Here is a 21,096-nt window from a genome sequence, read left to right on the forward strand (position 1 = left end):
TTCTATATGAGTGAGTCTTCGCTCCATATCTTTTAAAGTTTATCCTCAAAGTTTACGAAAAAATATATATTTTTGGTCAACAACAACGTGAAGCAAAGACCCACTATATCTTAACGAGGTTCGTTGCTGAGCTTTTGAGCAGATTCTTGTCTAGACCTCTGTTTAAAAAATTCTGCATAATGTTTAGTTCTTACAATAAATTTTTGATTCTACAATGCTAATTAAACTATATTCAATTAAAACCCCATGATTAAATTCCATACCGAAAGCCTTAAGTGAGGAACTATATTTTGTGGCTGAAGGTTTTATAGAAGAAAATTATCAATTTTTCTCTTTCAAAATATTTACAGTATTGTTAAGTTTGGATTTGTATTTTTACATGCAGCCTGCACACAGAATTATTTTGTGCAGTGAAATGTTTTATATGCTGGTCCTAATTAATATTAAATTAACCGTCATGAATTCTTTCATCATATTGGACAAATATTGCAAATATATTGTGAAAGTCCTGGGAGAAAAATAGCCCATTTTAGGCTAAAAATTACCACTGTTTTAGTTATATCTAAACATTAACATCACAGACCCCCACTTTTAATTTTATTTTCTGAATATACAAGATCATTTTAACCATTCTGCAAAAATTCAGAAAATTTCATTACTTTCAAATAAATTTATTGCTTGTTAATTTTTTTTATGCCAGAACAATTACATTTCCTGAGTGCAAAAAGGTCAAATAATTGACTATGCAGAGTAACTTTAAACTTTGTTTGTTGTCACAAATTTTAAGGAGACTATTCAAGACGAATATAGACTGTGTTTGTTCCCATAATTTATTTGGATAAAAAATATTAGAGGGAAAACTTTGAAAAATTGATTTATGTGTTAGACGTAATTACAGTGCAAAAAGGTCATATTAAATGCTCCTTAGCGCCGAAAGAAGCGCATTGACTCCCATTTTTGGTTTTGAATTTTTATTAAGCTATGTGTATAGATTCCAAAAATATTCTTGATAAAAAAATCTCAATACTTTTGATAACAGGATCCAACCTCCTTAAAATACACTTTTATGACACAGCATTCGCATCGTTTCGAGAAATACTTGAACTCCATTTAGTCTAAGGTCATATCACAAACATGATTTAAATACCACTATTCATTAAGAGCTGTGTAGCGTAGTGCTCAGTATGTTAGTCTCGAAGGAAAATGATACTCAGGATTTTTATTGCTAGTGTTTGAACCCCACGAATACCACATATTTTTTTAAATAACAGAATAATTTTTGCCGAGAAAATTTTCTTCAGAAAAGTTCTGTTTATCATAACTTCATAAATTTCAATAATGAGAACTATCTCAATACTATTTTTTTTAAAATCTGAAGCTATAGGCATTCTGCGCGCCTTGTTCACCCATCTCCTTTGTTCAAATTTAGGGTGGATAGGGTGGAGCCAAAATGAGCGATTAGAGTTTTACATAGAAATACATATGGAAAAAAAATCTTTAAAATTCTTCTGTTTAAGAACAGTACAGCCATGATTAGTAATATTGAAATAGAAGCACCCTGAGGTAGTGTAAATTTATCCCCACCCCTCCTTGTTCAATACTGAACTGATTTCTGCTTCTTCATAGCCAATGTGCTCAAGTGAGCGATATGGTCCATAGGCCTCTTGTCTTATTGCTAGTAGTCCACCTTTATGATTTATTAGAAACAATATCAAGTAAGTAAATTATACATTTTCTACGAAAAAAAAATCATTTGCATAATTTTTTACACACACACCCTTAATCCCTAACATACACATACACAAATAAATGCATATTATGTGTATGTGGTTGGGGGAGGGAGAGTGTGTATGGTGATATTTGTCAGGAAAAAAAAGGGGGCGGGGGTACTTGATCAGACATTTTTTTAAATTATCATTTTTTATCAAATCAAATACAAAATGTTTTTGCCTCTTAATTGTCCTTTGATTATTAGTGAGGAAAGCGCAAGGACGGAGGAAGTTTGCAGTGAATAAACTTAAATAACTTGAGACAAAAGAAGCCTATAAGTTGGAGCTGAGGAATAGATTCTCTGCATCAGAGATCACGGATGATGGAAACAACATAGACGAAAAGTGGGATAACATCAAGGTTTGTCTTGCTTCGGCAGCAAAGGAGACACTGGGATATAGGAAAAGTGTGAAAGAGGAGTGGCTAACATCTGATACATGGACTCTTATATCAGAGAGAAAAAACATCAAATCAAAGATCCTAGACTGCAAAGACAACTCAGAGCAGGAATCCCTATCAAAGTCTTAAAAGAATAAGGATAGAGAGGTCAAAAGGAGTGCGAGGCGAGACAAGCGGAAGCATATAGAAGACAAGGTAAGTAGACTTGAGGAAGCAGCAAGGACTGAAAATATTCAAGAACTCTATAAGATCACCAAACTGATGTCTGGCAAATTCACCAACAATTCAAATGTTGTGAAAGACCAGTATGGCAACATCCTTTCCAAGGACAGTGACATCACGGAAAGATGGGCAGAACATTTTAGATCAGTTCTGAATAGAGGAAACCCAACTCAACCACCAGATATCGAAATGATAACAACAACATAGCAGAACTTGACATCAGTGTGGAGGAAATAAGTGTAGAGGAAATACAGAAGGCCATCAGAAAGATGAAAGACAACAAAGCTGCAGAAGTAGATGACATCCCAGCAGAATTACTAAAAGCAGACATTGAAGCAACATCTAAGGTCATATATATATAGGATCTCCCATGATTTGTAGTTGGATATGATTTTTATCCAACGAGTTGTGTTTTTTATCCCCGAGCCTTGGCGAGGGGATAAAAACACACAACGAGTTGGATAAAAGTCATATCCAACTACAAATCATGGGAGATTCTTTTTATCCCATGTTTAATACTTCACAACCAATGTTTTACACTGTTTTATATAGGACTCCACTTTAATTTACTTCATCGCGCTAACGCAAAAACCATTGTGACGTCACAACTGTGGATTATGAAAAAATTATCCAATGAGTCATATCCACGGGATAAAGGGGTAAACATGGGATAAAATCTGTTCCAAGACATTTGGAGAACCAACATGGTACCAACAGAGTGGAAAAATGGACTTATTATAAAACTATCAAAAAAGGGAGATAAATCAGAGTGCAACAACTGGCGTGGAATCACACTTTTAACCACAATAAGTACAGTGTTTACCAGAGTGCTTTTAGAGAGAGTAAAACAACAGGTCGATGCACAACTGAGAAAGGAGCAAGCAGGGTTTAGACTAGGAAGATCATGTTGCGACCAAATTTTTGTACTACGAAACATCATAGAGCAGTCAATAGAATGGCAGTCCTCTCTATACCTTAACTTTGTAGACTTTGAAAAGGCCTTTGATAGTGTACATCTGGAAAGTTTATGGAAGCTCTTGAGACTGTATGGCCTACCATCGAAGATTACTGACATCATCAGGGTACTGCATGAAGGATTTCAGTGTAGTGTGATGGATGACAATGCCCAAACAGAGTGGTTCCCAGTAACATCGGGACTGAAACAGGGCTGTATTTTATCTCCGCTGCTCTTCTTAGTGGCCATAGACTGGGTCATGAGGGAATCCAACGGAGATAAGGATAACGGCATTAGATGCAGAATGGAAAACAAACTGGATAACCTGGATTATGCTGACGACCTATGTCTCACCTCTTCCACCTATCAGCAAATCCAGGAGAAAACAACCAAACTCCATACAACATCTAGAAGTTTAGGCTTAAACATCAACTTAAACAATACCAAAATAATGAGAATCAATGCACGGAACAAGAACCCTGTACAAGTAAATGGAGAGAGTTTGGAAGATGTAGACACCTTCACATACCTGGGCAGCATTGTAACAACATCAGGAGGTACTGACGAGGACATTACATCAAGAATCAACAAAGCCCGTCATGTGTTTGCCATCTTAAAACCAGTTTGGACCTTCTCCTATATTACAATTAGGACAAAGCTCAGGATCTTCAATAGTAATGTAAAATCAGTATTACTATATGGATCAGAATGCTGGAAGCTCCGAAAAGACCTCGCAAGGAAACTGAGAGTGTTTGTGAATCGATGCCTACGGGTCATATTTAAGATCAGATGGCCAAAAGTAGTGTCTAACAACGACCTCAGAGAGATGTCCGGACAAGAAGACATTGTTGTGGAAATTGTAAGAAGAAGGTGGAGATGGGTGGAGATGGGTCGGCCATGTGCTCAGAAAAGACCAGCACAACATCACCAGAGAAAGCATTTTCTGGCCAAAAACAACATGGCGAAGAAAATCAGAGAATGAGCTTAAAGAGATAGGGTTGACATGGAAGGCAATAGAAACAAAAGCAAAGGATAGGACTGGGTGGAGGGACTGTGCGGCTACCTTATGTGCCACCTGGCATGGAGAGGCCTAAGTAAGTAAGTAATAAAACAAAAATGCAATTATCCTCACATAATCTAGCTATATAGACTAGAATATCCCTAGGAATGAGAGACGTTGTAAAACTTGTGAAGAAATTGAAGATGAATACCAACTCGTACTTATTTGCCCCTCTATACTGATTATAGACATAAGATTTTAATTATATAAAATTTGGTGGGAAAAAAACTTCCATGTTTAAATTTGTTCAGTTATTAAGCGTCAATAATTTACAAGAGCTAGGTAACCTAAGAAATATATATTTGTAAATCATTTGAACTTCATATGTACATGTTTAATGTAACCTGTTTAATATGACTAGTATACATGTATATGTAATGTACAGCTTTCGTCGGTTTACTGTATATAATATGTATCTTGTAAATATGCCATAAGATTGTGTTTTGAGCAATAAATTGAACTTGAAATTGAAAATAACGACAAAAAGAACATAAAACTTATTACTATTTTTCAATCTTAAAATGTCAGTTGGATAGGTTTTAAACTGAAGCTACTAAAGTTGTCAAATTGCAGATTGTTTTGAAAATATATAAAAGGATTTTTTTCATGAACAGGAAATTTTAAGGATAAATTACGCCAACAAAAATTAGATGCATGGATAGTATACAATTGATCCCTGGTTTTGATTAAAAATAACATAAATTCCAAAAATATAAAGAAATTCGTGTTCAAACATGCAACTTTGTGGGATTTCCTAAAGAAATCTACACGATTGTTTGCACACATATTATGACATTATTATAAAATCTTACAGAATTTCTACATCTACTTTGGCAAATATTCAATGTATTGATATGAACCTAAATCTTTTCGATATAGTGCTGATTTCTGATTAAAAAAATATTTTTTTTCCTAAATACGGGATATGCTGTATATACTTTCTGGCTAGGAGCTTATGTTGAGGATAATTAAATGAAATCTAACCTGTTGTTTGGATCTACAGCAATGGCCCCAGGTGTTGAAAGCTGGTCACTAATAAGGACCTTATACACAGAATTATCATTAGCGTCCACTGGTTGTACAGCTATCCAGTTATATAACGCATCTGTCCAATACATATTCCCTGCTACATGATCAAAAGCAATTCTACTGGATATAGTATAAGATATCCCGCCGTGAACTTCATACACCCATCCAAAGAGGGAATGGTTCATCCATATATTAAAATTCTCCAGTTTGAAAATAGCTTTAGATAAACCCTCCATGAAGTACAAGGTGTGGTTGCCATCCCACTCCATACTCATTATTTCAAAGTCGTAATATCTAAATGCCATTGTGTGTTCTGTGATTTTTTGGTTGGTGGAGAACTGGTTGATGTAACCTTCAAACGTGGTCATCCCTCCATAATGCCATAAAGTGTTTGGTAAATCGGACACAACTAAACCTGAAAAAAGAAAATATGGTAATAATTTGCAATAAAAATAATTTCTGTTAGCTAACAATACTACAATTGTGCGGTAGTTGGTATAGCCTGGACTGCTTTAAAAGAAATTAGATTTTCTGTTGAAAGTAAAATAATGTAATTATCAATTTCACAATTTAAGTGATATTGTATCTTTCTAAACATATTTCATAATGGACATATTTTACACAATATCAAAAATTTCTTTCAGATTAATGTATTTGACGTCTTATATTTAGTGTCAGTACATTTATATTTCCTGGAAAAAGAGAAAAACTCTACATCATATTCTTCGGATGTGTAGCTAATGGAAAGAGTTAAAACATTCCAATTGCAGCCATTCAGTTAAAAGATATACGGGTCAATGTACATCTATGGTGAAAATAAAGCTATTTTTCCTAATAAAACAATGTAAAATTACTCTTAAATTAGCAATGCAAATAAATGTTTATAGACAAGACCTTAAAAATCTGATATTTTTTATCTGTTTATATAGCTATATTTAAGTGCTAGAAAGAAGTTATGTTTTATGATGAAAGTTTTTCAAATATATGAAAAGTCCGGCTGCCAACAAGATTTCCAAATAAACCACGCCTTATCAAAATAAGTTTCCAAAATAAAGAAGAAAAATTTGATTGCTTAAAAACAAGATGAAGTTAAAAGACATCGATTTATACAAAGAAACTTTTCTTAGAAGCAGTAAATCTCGCATAGAACGGTTAATAGAAATAAATGCACGCACCAACTTGAGAAACTTGCCGCGGGAACAGGGAAGATTACTACGGGTCGATGTAAGTGGACGAATCATACCTCGACAAACCGTGCAGATTGACCAACAAGAGCATTTCTAGTCATTATCGATGCTGGACAAATATGGTTCGATACTGGAATAAAAGTGTCTTACGATGGACAAATGCTGTATCACCAAACTATCAGTTGATACGGACTTCGGTCTGTGACAATAGTGAAAAATGTTATTCCGATAGACATACTATATCATTCTCAGGAGCAAAATAAATAAGTTAACGATTTACACAATATTGTACATACATAATTATAGTCCGTGAGGGAAAATGTAAGATTTATATCCAGGTGATTTATAGGTCCAAAGGGCCGAGTGTAAAGTACTTGTCTTTTTTGTATTTAAGTATTTCATGATGTATTACACAAGTCACTATAATAAATAAATAATTATTATATGTATAGAATTCCAAAAATCGTGCATATTTCTTACGTTTATATTCAAATTAATAAAATATTATTCTTTTTGTGCCCATAACATTTAAAATAGCTACGAAAATATTTGTTTTAAAACAAAGAGGTTTCTCATGTTTTATGTAACCAAATAAAAGAATATGTCACATAACACAATTACAATAAATTTTAACTAAAATTTCTCAATGCCCTTTTCTCTAAGGGAAAAAGTCTTGCCTAAAATATTGAATGTTAAAAATATGTTAATTGTATTACGTCATTTCAAATTTCTCCTCTCACAAGTTGGGACGGTCTTTTACTGACATCCGACAACTGCACATTAAACACTGTTGCTGGTTTTAAACTCTGCATGGTACAACTTTTGACGACGCACAATAAGAACAGACAACTTAGCAATTTATTGGTTAGTCGTTTAAAACTTGCCGTATTGCAGGGTACATGTACTAATCAAGTTATTGTTGAATTAATAAAATTCTTGACTCTGGACTTTTCTCGTCAGTTTAATTGTAAATTGTTTATATATGAAAGTAAAGTCGATATATGTACACGTATAACTGTTAAAAAATTAAAGTATTTTAAATTCAGGAGTCTTCATAAATTGTCTCTTCACTTGAATGGACAACAAAAATTATAAATAGCAATAGAAATTGTTACTATTATCAATTCTATTTTGTGTGTGTGCGTGCGCAAATAAATCACATACAGTATGCATTTAAATTTATCTGTATTTGGCTAATTAACACAAAACACAATCATCTGACTGTTAAATTTGCCAAAAGCAATTTAATAAAACGGATGAAACAAGAAACAATGAGAAAACAACACCTTTTCATAATTTACCCTTTCTTTGTAGTGAATATCTGCAAAATATCGGATATAAATATATATTTCGCAACCCTAACAGAATGTTTGAATTCGCTGAGGATCCTGGTTTTATGTTCACTGAGTTTCTATTGTTCGTTAAGAGATTTGGTGAAGAATACTGACTTTAAAAAAAGATCGGTAAACACATTTTCCACTGAGAAGGGGTCGTTAAAAGTGTGTTTCGGGTGTATAAAATCTGTTATTTTTATACATAGACCCGCTCTACTTAACAAACATGTTTACCATGAACAAGTTTCCCAATATTGAATATGTATTCAGAAGATTACTTCTCTGTTTACTATTAAAATGACACCGTGTTCTTTATGCTCAATTTAAACTTCATATTTTGCAATTATATATCATTTATTGCAAAACATCTTTAATGCTTCGGCTGTAGAACTTCGATTCAAAAAAAAAAAGAATTAAAAAGCATGTTTAAAGTCATGAGTTATCCAAATGTTTGTTTCGACCTGTCTTTACAATGTCTAGGAAGAGTGACAATGTGTCTACAACATTTTGAAAATATATACTAGATCTAAATGTTGTAGAGCATTGAATGAACATACTAGTCCAATTCTCTACTGTAATTATATATATATATATTAGGGATGTCAAATCGGTCAATATTTGATAATCGGCTACTCGGACGATTTTCAAATCGAGTACCCGGGTACTCTGAAAAAGTGTGTATACATGTAAAAACTTATTAATCTTATCGAGACCTGTTTACCCAATCAATGTTTTCTTTCGTTTATAATGCATATATATAAACATCGAGGCCAACGAAAATGAATTTTTGGGCACTTAATTTATGTTTCAAACAATTCTCAACCAATCATCGCTTACAGCAAACACAAGAACATAGGCGACGAGATAATCAGGTCTCACTTAAAATAAACATCTTATTATGTGCCTGTGACCCCTGATGAGGCTACTTAATTGCCGAATCACTCTACAACTACTTGCATAATTCAAATTATTCTGATCTATGCAAAAAACTCATCTACTATAAGTGTGGTTTGGTGTGTCGGGTCCTAATAAATCTCTTACAAGTCTGGTTGATTGATGTCGCTAATTTTCACACACTAAACTTACTATGCACAGCAGACTTTTAACATTTTTTAAATCTTTTGTTATTTTAAAATATTTCTTCACTTTTGAATTGGTAATGGTATTTCTATGTATGTTCGATTTCGCTACCATATGATAATGAAATAATCTATATAAGGATAATTAATAGTTTAATTCATTAAACGATGATCATTGAAAACAAATAATTAAAGCCATCCAAAAATTAGGGTCACAAGAACAGCTGTGTACGGTATCCAGTGATTGGTCACGGTAATTACTGTATATACATGTACACAGCCACAGGCGATAACGGGTATTAACTGGTGTAGGTGACGCTAATTACTGTAAAGACATGGCCAATGCATAAGATTTAAATAACATTTTTTGATCAGTTTTTTTAATAAATATATGCATTTTGAAATATGAAAAAAAAATATACATCCGAGTAACCGAGTACCGATTTTAGTATTCGATACTCGGACGTTCGATCGAGTACCCGGTTATTCGTTGACATCCCTAATATATATGTTAAATATTTCATAATTGAATATAATATTATCACCGTGTGAAATGTATCCCAAGGACATAACATCTTCTCCCCTGTCATGCCGTTGAGTGACTTTTGTCTGAACATGCAATTAAAGTGATATTTTGTTTAATTAAGCCGTTAATTGATATCTATTTGTATTTTTCTCCCTTCCATTAATTCTATTGTTAAAATATTCCTTTGTGTCTTTATATCAATTGTCATGTTAGAATATTTGGCAGTTGGAGAGAGACAGTCAAGACGCTCGGACCACCGACTACCCGACTTTGCAGATTTTGTTAAGTTTTTGGAGTATTAATAAATTTTGTAAAACGGAAACCGATTTATGCAATTTCTCTCGGTCAAAATTGGTGGAGAATCCGGGTATCAATTCTTTCAACTGGAATGTCTTTTTCATTTCTTTTCATTTCAATTGGAATGTCTTAATCCTGCTTCAAAGAGAATGAGACACAATCAACTAAATAATAGACATTCAATGATAATAGATAGAGAATTTAACAGATAAACGTCCAAATTTAGTATATAATATATTAAAAAGTTATTTATTTCAAAAATGTTAATTTTGCTCGGTGATAATATAATAAAATTGAATATAATGAAATATAACATTTCAGTTATTTTATATATATATATATATATATATATATATATATATATATATATATATATATATATATATATATATATATATATATATATATATATATATATATTCTCACAAATATGAGAGATGGAGGGATAGCATATGTCAGATACGTAAATGTATATCGGGGGGGGGGGGTTAAATCTAATTTCTTTTTTTGTAATATTTGAGCTGAAAAAATTTATTTGATTCCCCTTTACTGCTTAGTAGGTCATAGTAATGATATTTGATCATATTCTTTTGCATTATTCGAATGTCTAATTATGCCCAGAGAAATAATATTTTTACGAATAATAAATCAAACGTGTTATTTGCGTCAGACTGCGCACAATCTTGATTTTCTGTGTCAGAAATGGTTATTGTGGTGTGATATTTTGATCGTACACGATGCATACTAAATACACAATCTTAAAAGAGAATATTAGGCCAGTATTTAAATAAGGCATCATAACGAACTAGATTTTTTACGGTTAAGTGGAAATTGTGTAACATGCAATAAAATGTGAAGAAAACAGCATTTAGTTATTTTGCTCTTTAAAATTTTAAAATATGTTTGACTTTAACCTTCCCCTACCTGTTATTTGAACGTTTTAAAAAAAATAGTATATTAGCAATTCTAAAAAATGTGTATTAAATGCTGATGATATTATGATATTAAGTTAAATTATTGATGTGTAAAGATGACTATCTGTATTGTTGCACTTGGTTGAGACGTCCTGTGTCAAGGTAAGGATAAAACGAGTAATATATACATACATATATATATATATATATATATATATATATATATATATATATATATATATATATATATATATATATATATATATATATATATATATATATATATATATATATATATTCTAGATTTGATAGCATACATCTTCAGGTTGTGAGGAACTTTTTTTAATAATTATAACTAAAAATAAAATTCAAACCAGAATAAAACAAAGAAACCAACCAAAAACATACAAATTAAAAAATACACAAACACATGCAAATAAACAAAGCCGGAATGTACTAAAAGATTATATCTTATGTTTGTTCTACATTGCATACATAAGCTTTTGGATCTTGCGTCCAATCCCTTTAACATACTCATAATATTGTCAATAAAATATGTTCAAAACGAAACAGAGTCTAAGTACACTACCGCTGTTAAGTTTATTGTTCAGAATGTACTGTACATACTAGTTAGTGAAATTTTGGTTTTTCATAAATAACCAGAAATTGAAAGATTGCTTATTGTATTTTTTGTTTATTTTTTGTTTATTTGCACTGTAAAAATTGTGTTTAGGAAATAAACACTTCTATTACATGTTTAGATCTAAACGTGTATAGTATTGTGTTTAACAACTAAACACTTGTGTCTTAACATGTTTTACATCTAAACGCGTTTAGAAATAAAACACGTTTCACTGTAAAATGCAGAGTTATCTTCCCGGAAATGACACACATATATTTGAACGTTAATTTGAGCGGCTATGTAAACAAAGAAAACGCAACAAGCTAAGGTGATGTATCAATGAGAGTTATGACAACCCAATTCAAGGGATAACCACGACGAAATAGTGAAATACGTGAAAGGGCATCTTGTTGCTGCAATACATTAAAGGTTTGTTTTCTTCTTCTTTGCATTAATTAACCACGATGAGCAACGTAAATAAAGTTGACTTGGGATATCTTGAATTCGTTCATAGATTCATAGACTTGCAGGAGAAGAAATAATATTAAATGTCATTAAAAACATCTATATTTATATCTGTGTAGTTTCACTAAAATTTGAACAATTTTGTTTTTCTAAGTAATGTAAAATATCAGTGATAGTGCACTTTTTTCTAAAATCTGGCTTTCTTTCCTACAGGCACCGTACGTAGTCCAGATCGAACTCAAAATACACGTATCAGAGTACCTGGTGTCATCTTCAAGTGCAATGTTGTTGTTCCATAATCAACACTTTGAAACTTCATTTGTTGAAGACTACTGTGTTAATTCGACAGTGTTTACAATTATCCTCGTGCATTCGAAATGGGTTACTTTCTGGCAGTTATTGATGGGATATAGATAATATGTGGTGCTTTGGGACTTGCTGAAAGTTCATAAAATTTGATATTTTGTGATTGACATGAGGAAAACTTTGCAGCCGATTCAAAATATAATGATTATAATAAATATATATATGAATATACATTTTGTATTTTTAGTTTAACAATTCTTTAATAAAGCCTTTTAGAAAATATTCAATAAAGTTTTGATATTAAATTGTCAGCTTAGTATTATTTTCTTAAAAATTTTGAAGATTAAAAGTTTGTTATCTATGTCTACGTTATAAATTATGTGTCATTCTGATTGAATTGTTGAGACTAATCAAATCTATTTAGTTCTATCTCCTACATTATTTGTGTAAATTAAGTACATGTACATCGCACAGTGACCATTGCATTGTATAATTAAATACATATCCCAACGTTCAGTAGCTTTATGGAAAATAATTAATATTGGTTACATATTTTGAAAATTTTGACAATTATGCGCATTTAAAAAACATATACTTTTTGTGCCTAAATTTACGAGAGTGACTTGTTTTTCTGCAGGTACAAATTAAACTTATGATGTGTTTAGATTTTAAACACATCTGCTGTTATGTGTTTAGAATTTAAACACTTGTGTTTATGTGTTTAGATATGTTTAATTTCTAAGCACACAAGTGTTTAAATTCTTAACACTTTCTAAGACATGTTTAGGAATTTTACATGTTTAGAAATTAAACATATAAAAAAGGAGGTGACAAGAAAGTGTTTAGAAAAGTGTTTGAATTGTAAACACATTTTTTACAGTGTGTTTATTTATTCCCCTGGGTATCAATAACACGATTAATAGAAAATAAAGCCGATATCCACTTATCATACAAAGAAAAATAATGAAATTCTTATGTAAATTCTTGCTTAAAACATTACATTTAAAATCTTCTATGAATGCCTGCAATCTGATGCAGAAAATTGGTCAGGAACTAGAATAAACTGGGCGCATAATGTAAACCTTGCATTATTTCGATTATGTTTGAGAGAATTTTGCATGAAACAGCAAGTTATAAACTTTGCTCATTTTATGTATGTGTGTTAATTAGAATCCTAGATACATGTATATATATCATCAAGAGTTCAATTTATGGTCATTATGGATAATTCGACAAAATGCTTTTTCATATATTAAACACTTTGTGCAATCTAACTTTTGCAAAAATGCAACCTTATTTAACAAAACCTTTTCAGAGTAATCTAAAGCAAGAAGTCTGTGAGCCAATGCTCACTAGTAATACCCCAGCTCTGATGTGACTATGCTCTCATGAATTCCACCATATGACATGCCTAAACAAAGAGTGTGCTAAATTTCAAGCATATGCCTTGAGTAGTTGCTGAGAAAACTGTGACGGAAAATTAATTGGTACCTACAGACGCATGAATAAACAGCAAGTTGACATCAGATTCGTAAAAAATGAATCCCACCATGTGGCATGCCTAAACAAAGAGTGTGCTAAAATTTCAAGTACCTGCAATGAGTAGTTGCTGAGAAAACTGCGACGAAAATTTGATACTGACAGATACACGTAAACACAGAAATTGTACAAAAATAACTCCCACCATATGGCATGCCTAGACAAAGAGTGTGCTAAAATTTCAAGCATCTGCGGTGAGTAGTTGCTGAGAAAACTGTGACGAAAACTTGTTACGGACAGACAAACAGTACACCCCCTCTCCGAAGGAGTATAAAAAGCATATCTCTCACAGTAGACTTTCGTCACATAATCTAAACTATTGAATACGGAAGGTACCAATGCAAGAGCAGAGACGATAAATTATGCTATGTTCGTGATACTCATCCAATTGAAGACGAATTTCATTACATTCTCCAATGCCCTAGATGTTTAAATTTAAGGAGAAAATTATATTAATGAATATTATTTCGCAAAGTAAATTTAAATTACTTCAGTTATTAGGTTCACATCGCATATATCTACCATGATTGGTTAGGGGAAATTTATCTATCATGCTCTTATATTACGGAATGAAGATCTATAGCCGTCAGGTTGATCTAATGTCTATTTGTACAATGTGTTTATACTATACAATAACATTGCTACATATTGTTTAACAATTATATTATTTTACATTATGTATTGTACTACTTTATATCATATATTATAGTCTCTTTTATAGAAGTGAGTGGAACCGTCACTGCGGGACTGAGGAACACTTGATCACCCCACCCCCATTTAAACTCCTTGAGGGTCTTGTTACTGTAAAATATGTTTTAATTAAATATGTTATTATTATTAAATACTGATGGGCTGTATTAACCAAGTTATATTTTGAAAAACAAAATTACTATATATTGTATACAAGTATTAATTTAAGTACAGTCAATAATTGAAATTAAGTGAATAAAAAGTAATGAAAAATGTTTAATAAAACCATACAGACGAATCGAATGTATGTAAACATATTAAACTTAATTATTTTATTTTTGTGTATTATTCTTTCAAACCAAAAGAAGATAGCAGCTCCAGTTTTCAAGGTCTACTGCTCCATGTCTTTTGAAATGAACTGGAGTTGCACAAAGGAGTAAAATGTAACCGATATCCCATCATTTGTTTGTATAGAAATACATCGGACAGATTTAGAACATTAAACATAAAAAAGTATTTCTGTATAATCATCTATTTAAGGCATGCAATACCTACAATTAGAACACGTCTGTGTCTCACTCAGTGTTCGACAGAAAAATCTGCTGCTCATTCGCGTGACTACCTTACAAAAATGGCTGCCTCAAGCTACAATTTAAAGAGTTAACTCTGTAGTTCCATCACTTGCACTACTTTAAGGAAAGGAAGTCAAACATCAGGATCAAAGTCAAAACAGAAGATTTGCGATGATAAAAGTATTCTGTAATAAGTACTTGTACCTATCATAACGAAGAGTGTGTACTGATTATGGTGTTATAGTACAGTGTTATGTAGAAGAAGGGGGAAGTATTTACTTATTAATAAAAACACAGTACTGTTTTAAGTGATTACAGAGTATCAAGGGTGAATTGAATGAGGATGAGGTATAACACAAATACCATATACTATACTACAGATTTCATTGGAAACACAAGTGCATATATTGTCGCAGCCTTTTATTAATTTACAATATTTACCAGTTATTCTAATTTATATCGTTGCATGCATATTTTGCAATGTGTAAGTTAACATTCATATATTTTTCATTTTAATATTTTAAAAAAACTTAAGTTTATTATTAATTTTCTCAAATACTTTAATATTTTTTGTATTTCATAGATATACTAGTAAATGCGAATAGTTTATGAGAGGAAAAAATAGTTTAATGTAAGTATTTCAATGATATTCAATGCTTCTACATATATATCGTGACTAGACGAATTTGCGGTAGTATGTATTGTGTTTAACAGTTTATCTGGGTTATTACCTTGATTTTTTTTATGCGTAAGAAATTACTGTTATTATTACATGATTTTCTAATTTTAGAACTATACTGAAAAAAAAGACACGTGAACAAAAACTGCGTCATTTCATAATTAAACCAAACTATCGATATCTGTAAAGATGATAGAAAATTCAACTGTATTAACTTAATATACATGTAGATAACGTAGAATTCTAATTTACATGAAATTCGGTACGCCAGTTTGTCACGAAGCTTCTTAATTTTAATATAGAACATGACCCAACAAAGTTCAAAAACTTTTAATTTTCTTCAAACCTGATTGACAAAACACAGCTAACAAAAGCATCAAGGAGGTTTGAGGGTTTGTTTTATTATTTTCTTCCTTATGATCTCGAAAAATATAATATCAAAGCAATAACAACATTTGTAGGGCTTATCGAACTGCATGAGCTTGTGGAATTCTTCGATCAATCGGGCACTTCAGATTATATATCCGGTACTGTGGGTCAAAGAATGACTTAATTCTGTAGAAGTAGGGTAAACAACATTTTCAGACATTGCACTAGATAAGATTAACATTACGTAATATTAGTTGTATAAAATTTTTCTGTGATTGGGTAATAGATTTCGTTTCAATAGGTTAATAATAGTCCGGAACTGATCGCCGTGCAAGTCTTGGAGTCCTTTGATTGCATACAATGCCATTCAAATGCTTTGCGTCGGTAATTGTTGCAAATCAATAGTTTATTGACCCCCTTTAAACTCAGAACTAAAATTTGTCATCAATCGTACACAATATTATTTAATCATTCGAATTCCTCGTTCCTGTAAAATATTAAATAAAGACTGACCGTTTTATAGACCAGACCCTATGACTCTGTAAAGTGAAACGATTTCAATGCGTAATTAATGTAGAAGTCAAAAGGTTTGTTTTACCTGTGTTCTGTGCTGTGCAGACCTTAGTCAGCAACAGAAGAAACCCTCCAAGGGTCCCCCAGCGTGTGTCCATCTTCGGCAGGTATTCAGGTGAATCTGGTCTCCCCAAACATACACACGTCTATTGATACAGAGCGTAATTGGATCACATAGTCAGCGTAAATAGAAAATTTATTGAGGTTGTACTGGGTGAATGATTTTGCACTGGAGCGTGAATCTATAGCTGTTGAATGGTACTTGCACATATTCTTAAAATGAAGATTCTATTGTTCTTTTTGTTTAGTTTATTTAGCACCTCTTACATAAGAGTATATAGTGCTATACACATATATATACAATGTGCTCGTGGCAGTTGTTTAGAAGTCTACATTTGCTTTTATGTTATCTTATATGAACATCTTTCAATTTTTTTCTTAAAATTCGTTGCACTTACAAACCTCATTTTAAAACAACACATAATGTGACCAAAAAAACTTTTATCATTGAAATCTAGAAACGCTCGCTGATTGCTGAAGGCTTCCGAAAGGTACTGAAGCACAAGAAAAGGGCTGAAGTATATTTACATACCTTAAACTTTCCAAAAGGTTCTGTATTAAGGAAAGATGGACGATGATGAATGTTTTTAAATAATTCAAAATAAATTTAAAGGTCAATCACTGCCACTGTGTGATACATAAAATATCAGTTCCTAGTCTCTCGCAACATCTCGGGATATCTCGCCATCATAAGAGTTTAATACTCGCCAAACAGGTGTGAATTTTTATCAAAATTGCATTCAATCTTCAGCAAAAAGATATCACTTCTCCATAATTTTATTATGTAACGGATATAGAAACTAGAATACTATATATACATCAAATATGGTACAATAACCAAGAAAGTCAAAAAATATATTGATTAAATCATTTGTTCATTTTCTTTAATTCGTGATTATAAATAAGACAAAAACAAACAAAATAACAAAATAAAATACAAAACAAACCAAACCAAAAGCTTTAATATAATAGCAATATTACTGCAGTTTAAAATCTTTTGACGCCCTGTTGATCTTTAGGGTAAATTGCTTTCCAGTGCACGGACAAAAGGAAACCGTGACTCGTCGACAACTTGTCTTAATAGGACCCTATCTCAAATACTTCAGCTAGTTTACCCAGGCGAAATCATGAATGGAAACAGAATTCAAAGAGAAAGACACACATTATATGTTTCCCCAGTCTATGTTGTTGTTAAGCAATTGGTTTCATCAGACATACATGTCTATCTGAACTGTGCTCCAGGTGATGATTTTCAGGTGAAAACAAAGGCAATATCAGCTCTTATGACAATATCTTGATTTTGTGATTCGATTGGGTTTTTTTTTTTATTTATTTAGATGCGTAATAGAATGTTTTAATCAAGTATATTCCAGTGTATATTGGCCTCTAGAGCCAAAATGCCAACAAATATGTGTGATATCTCCTTGACGACTCTATGTTTTTATTTCAGTGTAATGTTTTCATTTGTCCACCATCTACAATTTATTTTTCAAGTTGACCTCATTTTAATCAGGACAAAAAAATCTTTACTGACTTTGTTTTCACCAGTGTCAGCGGTACTGCTCAACTAATAGAATTTAATGTTTACCCAGGCCCCTGTAGAAGACTCCGCCGATTTCTATTTACCTTGATTTTATTTTCGTTGCACACCCATTTTATATTTTTTTGACAGAAAGTTAATTAGTATTTGATTCATAATAATTGTTAAAAATGCACTGTATCTTCATCAGACTTGCTATAAAGTTACTTTTTATTCGATTGAATTTACTTGTTTAGGCCTTTAATATTTCCTTATTTGTTATATTTTTTCCCGTGCAACAAAGTGAGATATCTATTACAATAAAACTAAGACGTGAACCAGGACGGATTTCGTTTATGACGTAGATCGCGAAACATCATGAAGCAGAGAAATATATATCATGTATAATTTATCAAACATACTAAACATAGCAAAATCAGTATAAAATGGTTTAAAATAAGATGATGGTAAAACACATACACTACTTCAATAAGAGATTGGTGTATACTATAGATCATACACAGTAAAAGTATTTTTAGGCTAAAAATAACATTACATTGTATTTATATTTACACATTTAGTGATTGAAATTTGTTTTTAAATGCTTATAGTTCATGAAAAAATCATTGTAAAGGAATCTTTGAAAAAAAGAAAAGGTTCAAATATAAATAAACTTGTAGACAAAATCTCTTTTTAAGAGTTTTTTTTTTTTTTTTTTTTAAGTAATGGGTCTGGTAGTTAATCAATACACGTGCAGATTATTTTGGTCAAACAGCATGTTACCTTGAACAGAGTCATCCAGGTAAAGGCTATTTTGAAGACATCTTACAGACAGAACCTATGATATATTGATAAAAGCTAACTTAAGAAAGTATGTAGACTGTAGATATATCTAGCATCAAAATCCCTTAGTTTTGAAGTCATGCTTTGGACCAAACTCTTTGATCATCTCCATGATAACACTAAAGAACCACAAACGATAGTATTGTTCTGCCGCCTATCTCCAAGTCAATTTTCAAAAGTTAACATATTTGAATGATTTTTTTTTATATCTATATAGATATTTATATGAATTTTCGTAAAACATCATTTATTTGGGAAAGAAAAGAGAGATTACAATTTTGGTAAAACTTCTGTTTTGCATTACAGAAATCAACGGAAATCTGAAAATATTTTTAAAACATCTCTCCCCCCCCCCCCCCCCCGGTGGAAAAAAATTTGCTTTTTACAGGTATTATGAATTGTTATTCCACAAATTCATACCAAAGCTTTTGTTGTTTCACGGGGGAAACATATGTTTACAGACAAAAAACAGCAAAAATGGTCATTTACTACCAATATCAAATGAGATTACAAATTTAAAAAAAATACTTTATCAATCTTATATGTTGAATTTTACATAAGGTAAACATTTATCCATTTCGATACCTATATTAACAGTGTAATGAGTTATGGAGCTGAAGTATGGGGATTTCACAAGGGTCAAGACATAGAAAATGTTCACTTAACTTATTGTAAAAGAGTTTTAAAAGTCAGACAAAGCACCAGTAATGATACAGTTTATTGTGAATCAGGTAGATTTTCACTTACACTAGAAAGGAAAAAGAAAATTTTGAAATACTGGGTGAAATTAAAAAACAGCGATAATTGTATTTTACAATCATGTTATCAAGATATGGTGGAAAATAATGATGAATGGATTGTAAACATTAAGAAGAAATTTCAAAGGCTTGGTTTAACTGACATGTATAATAGCAATTGTATTGATAATAATTCTTTGAACATCGTATTTCAAAGAATGTATGACGGTTATAAACAAGATATTATGACAAAAATTTGTAATTCTCCTAAATATTTTTTATATCAACATTTAGTGGATAAAATTGTACTACAGACGTATCCATTTAAGAAAACCATTACATTCAAAGTATAGAATACCTATTAGTCGTTTAAGACTATCAGCGCATGATTTAAAGATAGAGAGGGGAAGGTATTGTAACATAGAAAGAAAAGATAGAAAATGTGAAATATGTATATCAGATGTGATAGAGGGCGAATTTCACTTTGTATTAAAATGTCCTCGATATGAAGAACTAAGAATTGAATATATCAAGAGTTATTTTAAAAAGCCATCAGTATTTAAACTAGTACAGTTACTGAGTTCCACAAATACTAAAGAACTATGTAACCTAGGTAAAGAACTATATGCGGTATATGCACATTTTTTGCCCCCACAAAAGTCATACGCAGCACAGTTAAGGCGTACTTCGAAGAAATCAACACAGTATACACCTGCATAAATACATACCTTTTTAAAATGAATTTTAATTTTGTTAAGGTACTATATTATCTTATGACTTTAACATTCTTTGAAATAACATTGTATACCCCGCTCTGTACAGAATTTGGTTTGGTCACGTTATTTGATAGTCACGTGATAAATGCATGTTATGTGTACTGTATGTAGGTCACAAACAAATTTCAATATCGCATGGGCATACCCTAGTTAAAATTAAAAATTAAAGTAAAAGATTGTTTTTACATAACCTGTAGTTTATGGAAAGTGTTGCTGCTTTAAATAGAATTCGCATTTTATTTGTTTAAATTTCAAGTTATCTTGCTAATGTCGAAATATGTGTGACCTTTACCAGGTATTTTATGTATTTATTAAGTTATGCTAACGATTTCAGGAAAGCAGCAGCACTTTTCAAGTTAAGGAATATTTCCGTTATTTGTATTCAAAAAATGGTCAAGATCCTTTTAGTGCATGCCCTTGCGAAAAGGCGATTTAATGAGGCACCTCGGCGTGAAACATGCACACCCTGTAGACAAAACACGGTAGAATTAATTCAATACATTCTCCAATATTTTTTAGATAATGGCACTAAACAAACGTTTCAGACTTGTATTAATGGTCTACCTAAGAGGTG

General features: G+C 31.6%; 1 protein-coding gene across 1 annotated transcript in view; it reads right to left on the reverse strand.

Annotated features, from left to right (window-relative positions):
• Nucleotides 1-16,803, reverse strand: part of LOC133174351 (low-density lipoprotein receptor-related protein 6-like) — a 37,350-nt gene extending 20,547 nt beyond the window's left edge. Inside the window, 2 exon segments of the mRNA XM_061309459.1 lie at nt 5,391-5,850; nt 16,613-16,803. Coding sequence (XP_061165443.1) covers nt 5,391-5,850; nt 16,613-16,685 — 533 coding nt within the window. The 5' untranslated portion in view covers nt 16,686-16,803.
• Between the last annotated feature and the right edge of the window lie 4,293 nt (nt 16,804-21,096).

This window comes from Saccostrea echinata, unplaced genomic scaffold, assembly GCF_033153115.1.
Source record: "Saccostrea echinata isolate AGI-Se365-2 ecotype Australia unplaced genomic scaffold, CSIRO_AGI_Sech_v1 ptg000057l, whole genome shotgun sequence".
NCBI lineage: Eukaryota > Metazoa > Mollusca > Bivalvia > Ostreida > Ostreidae > Saccostrea > Saccostrea echinata.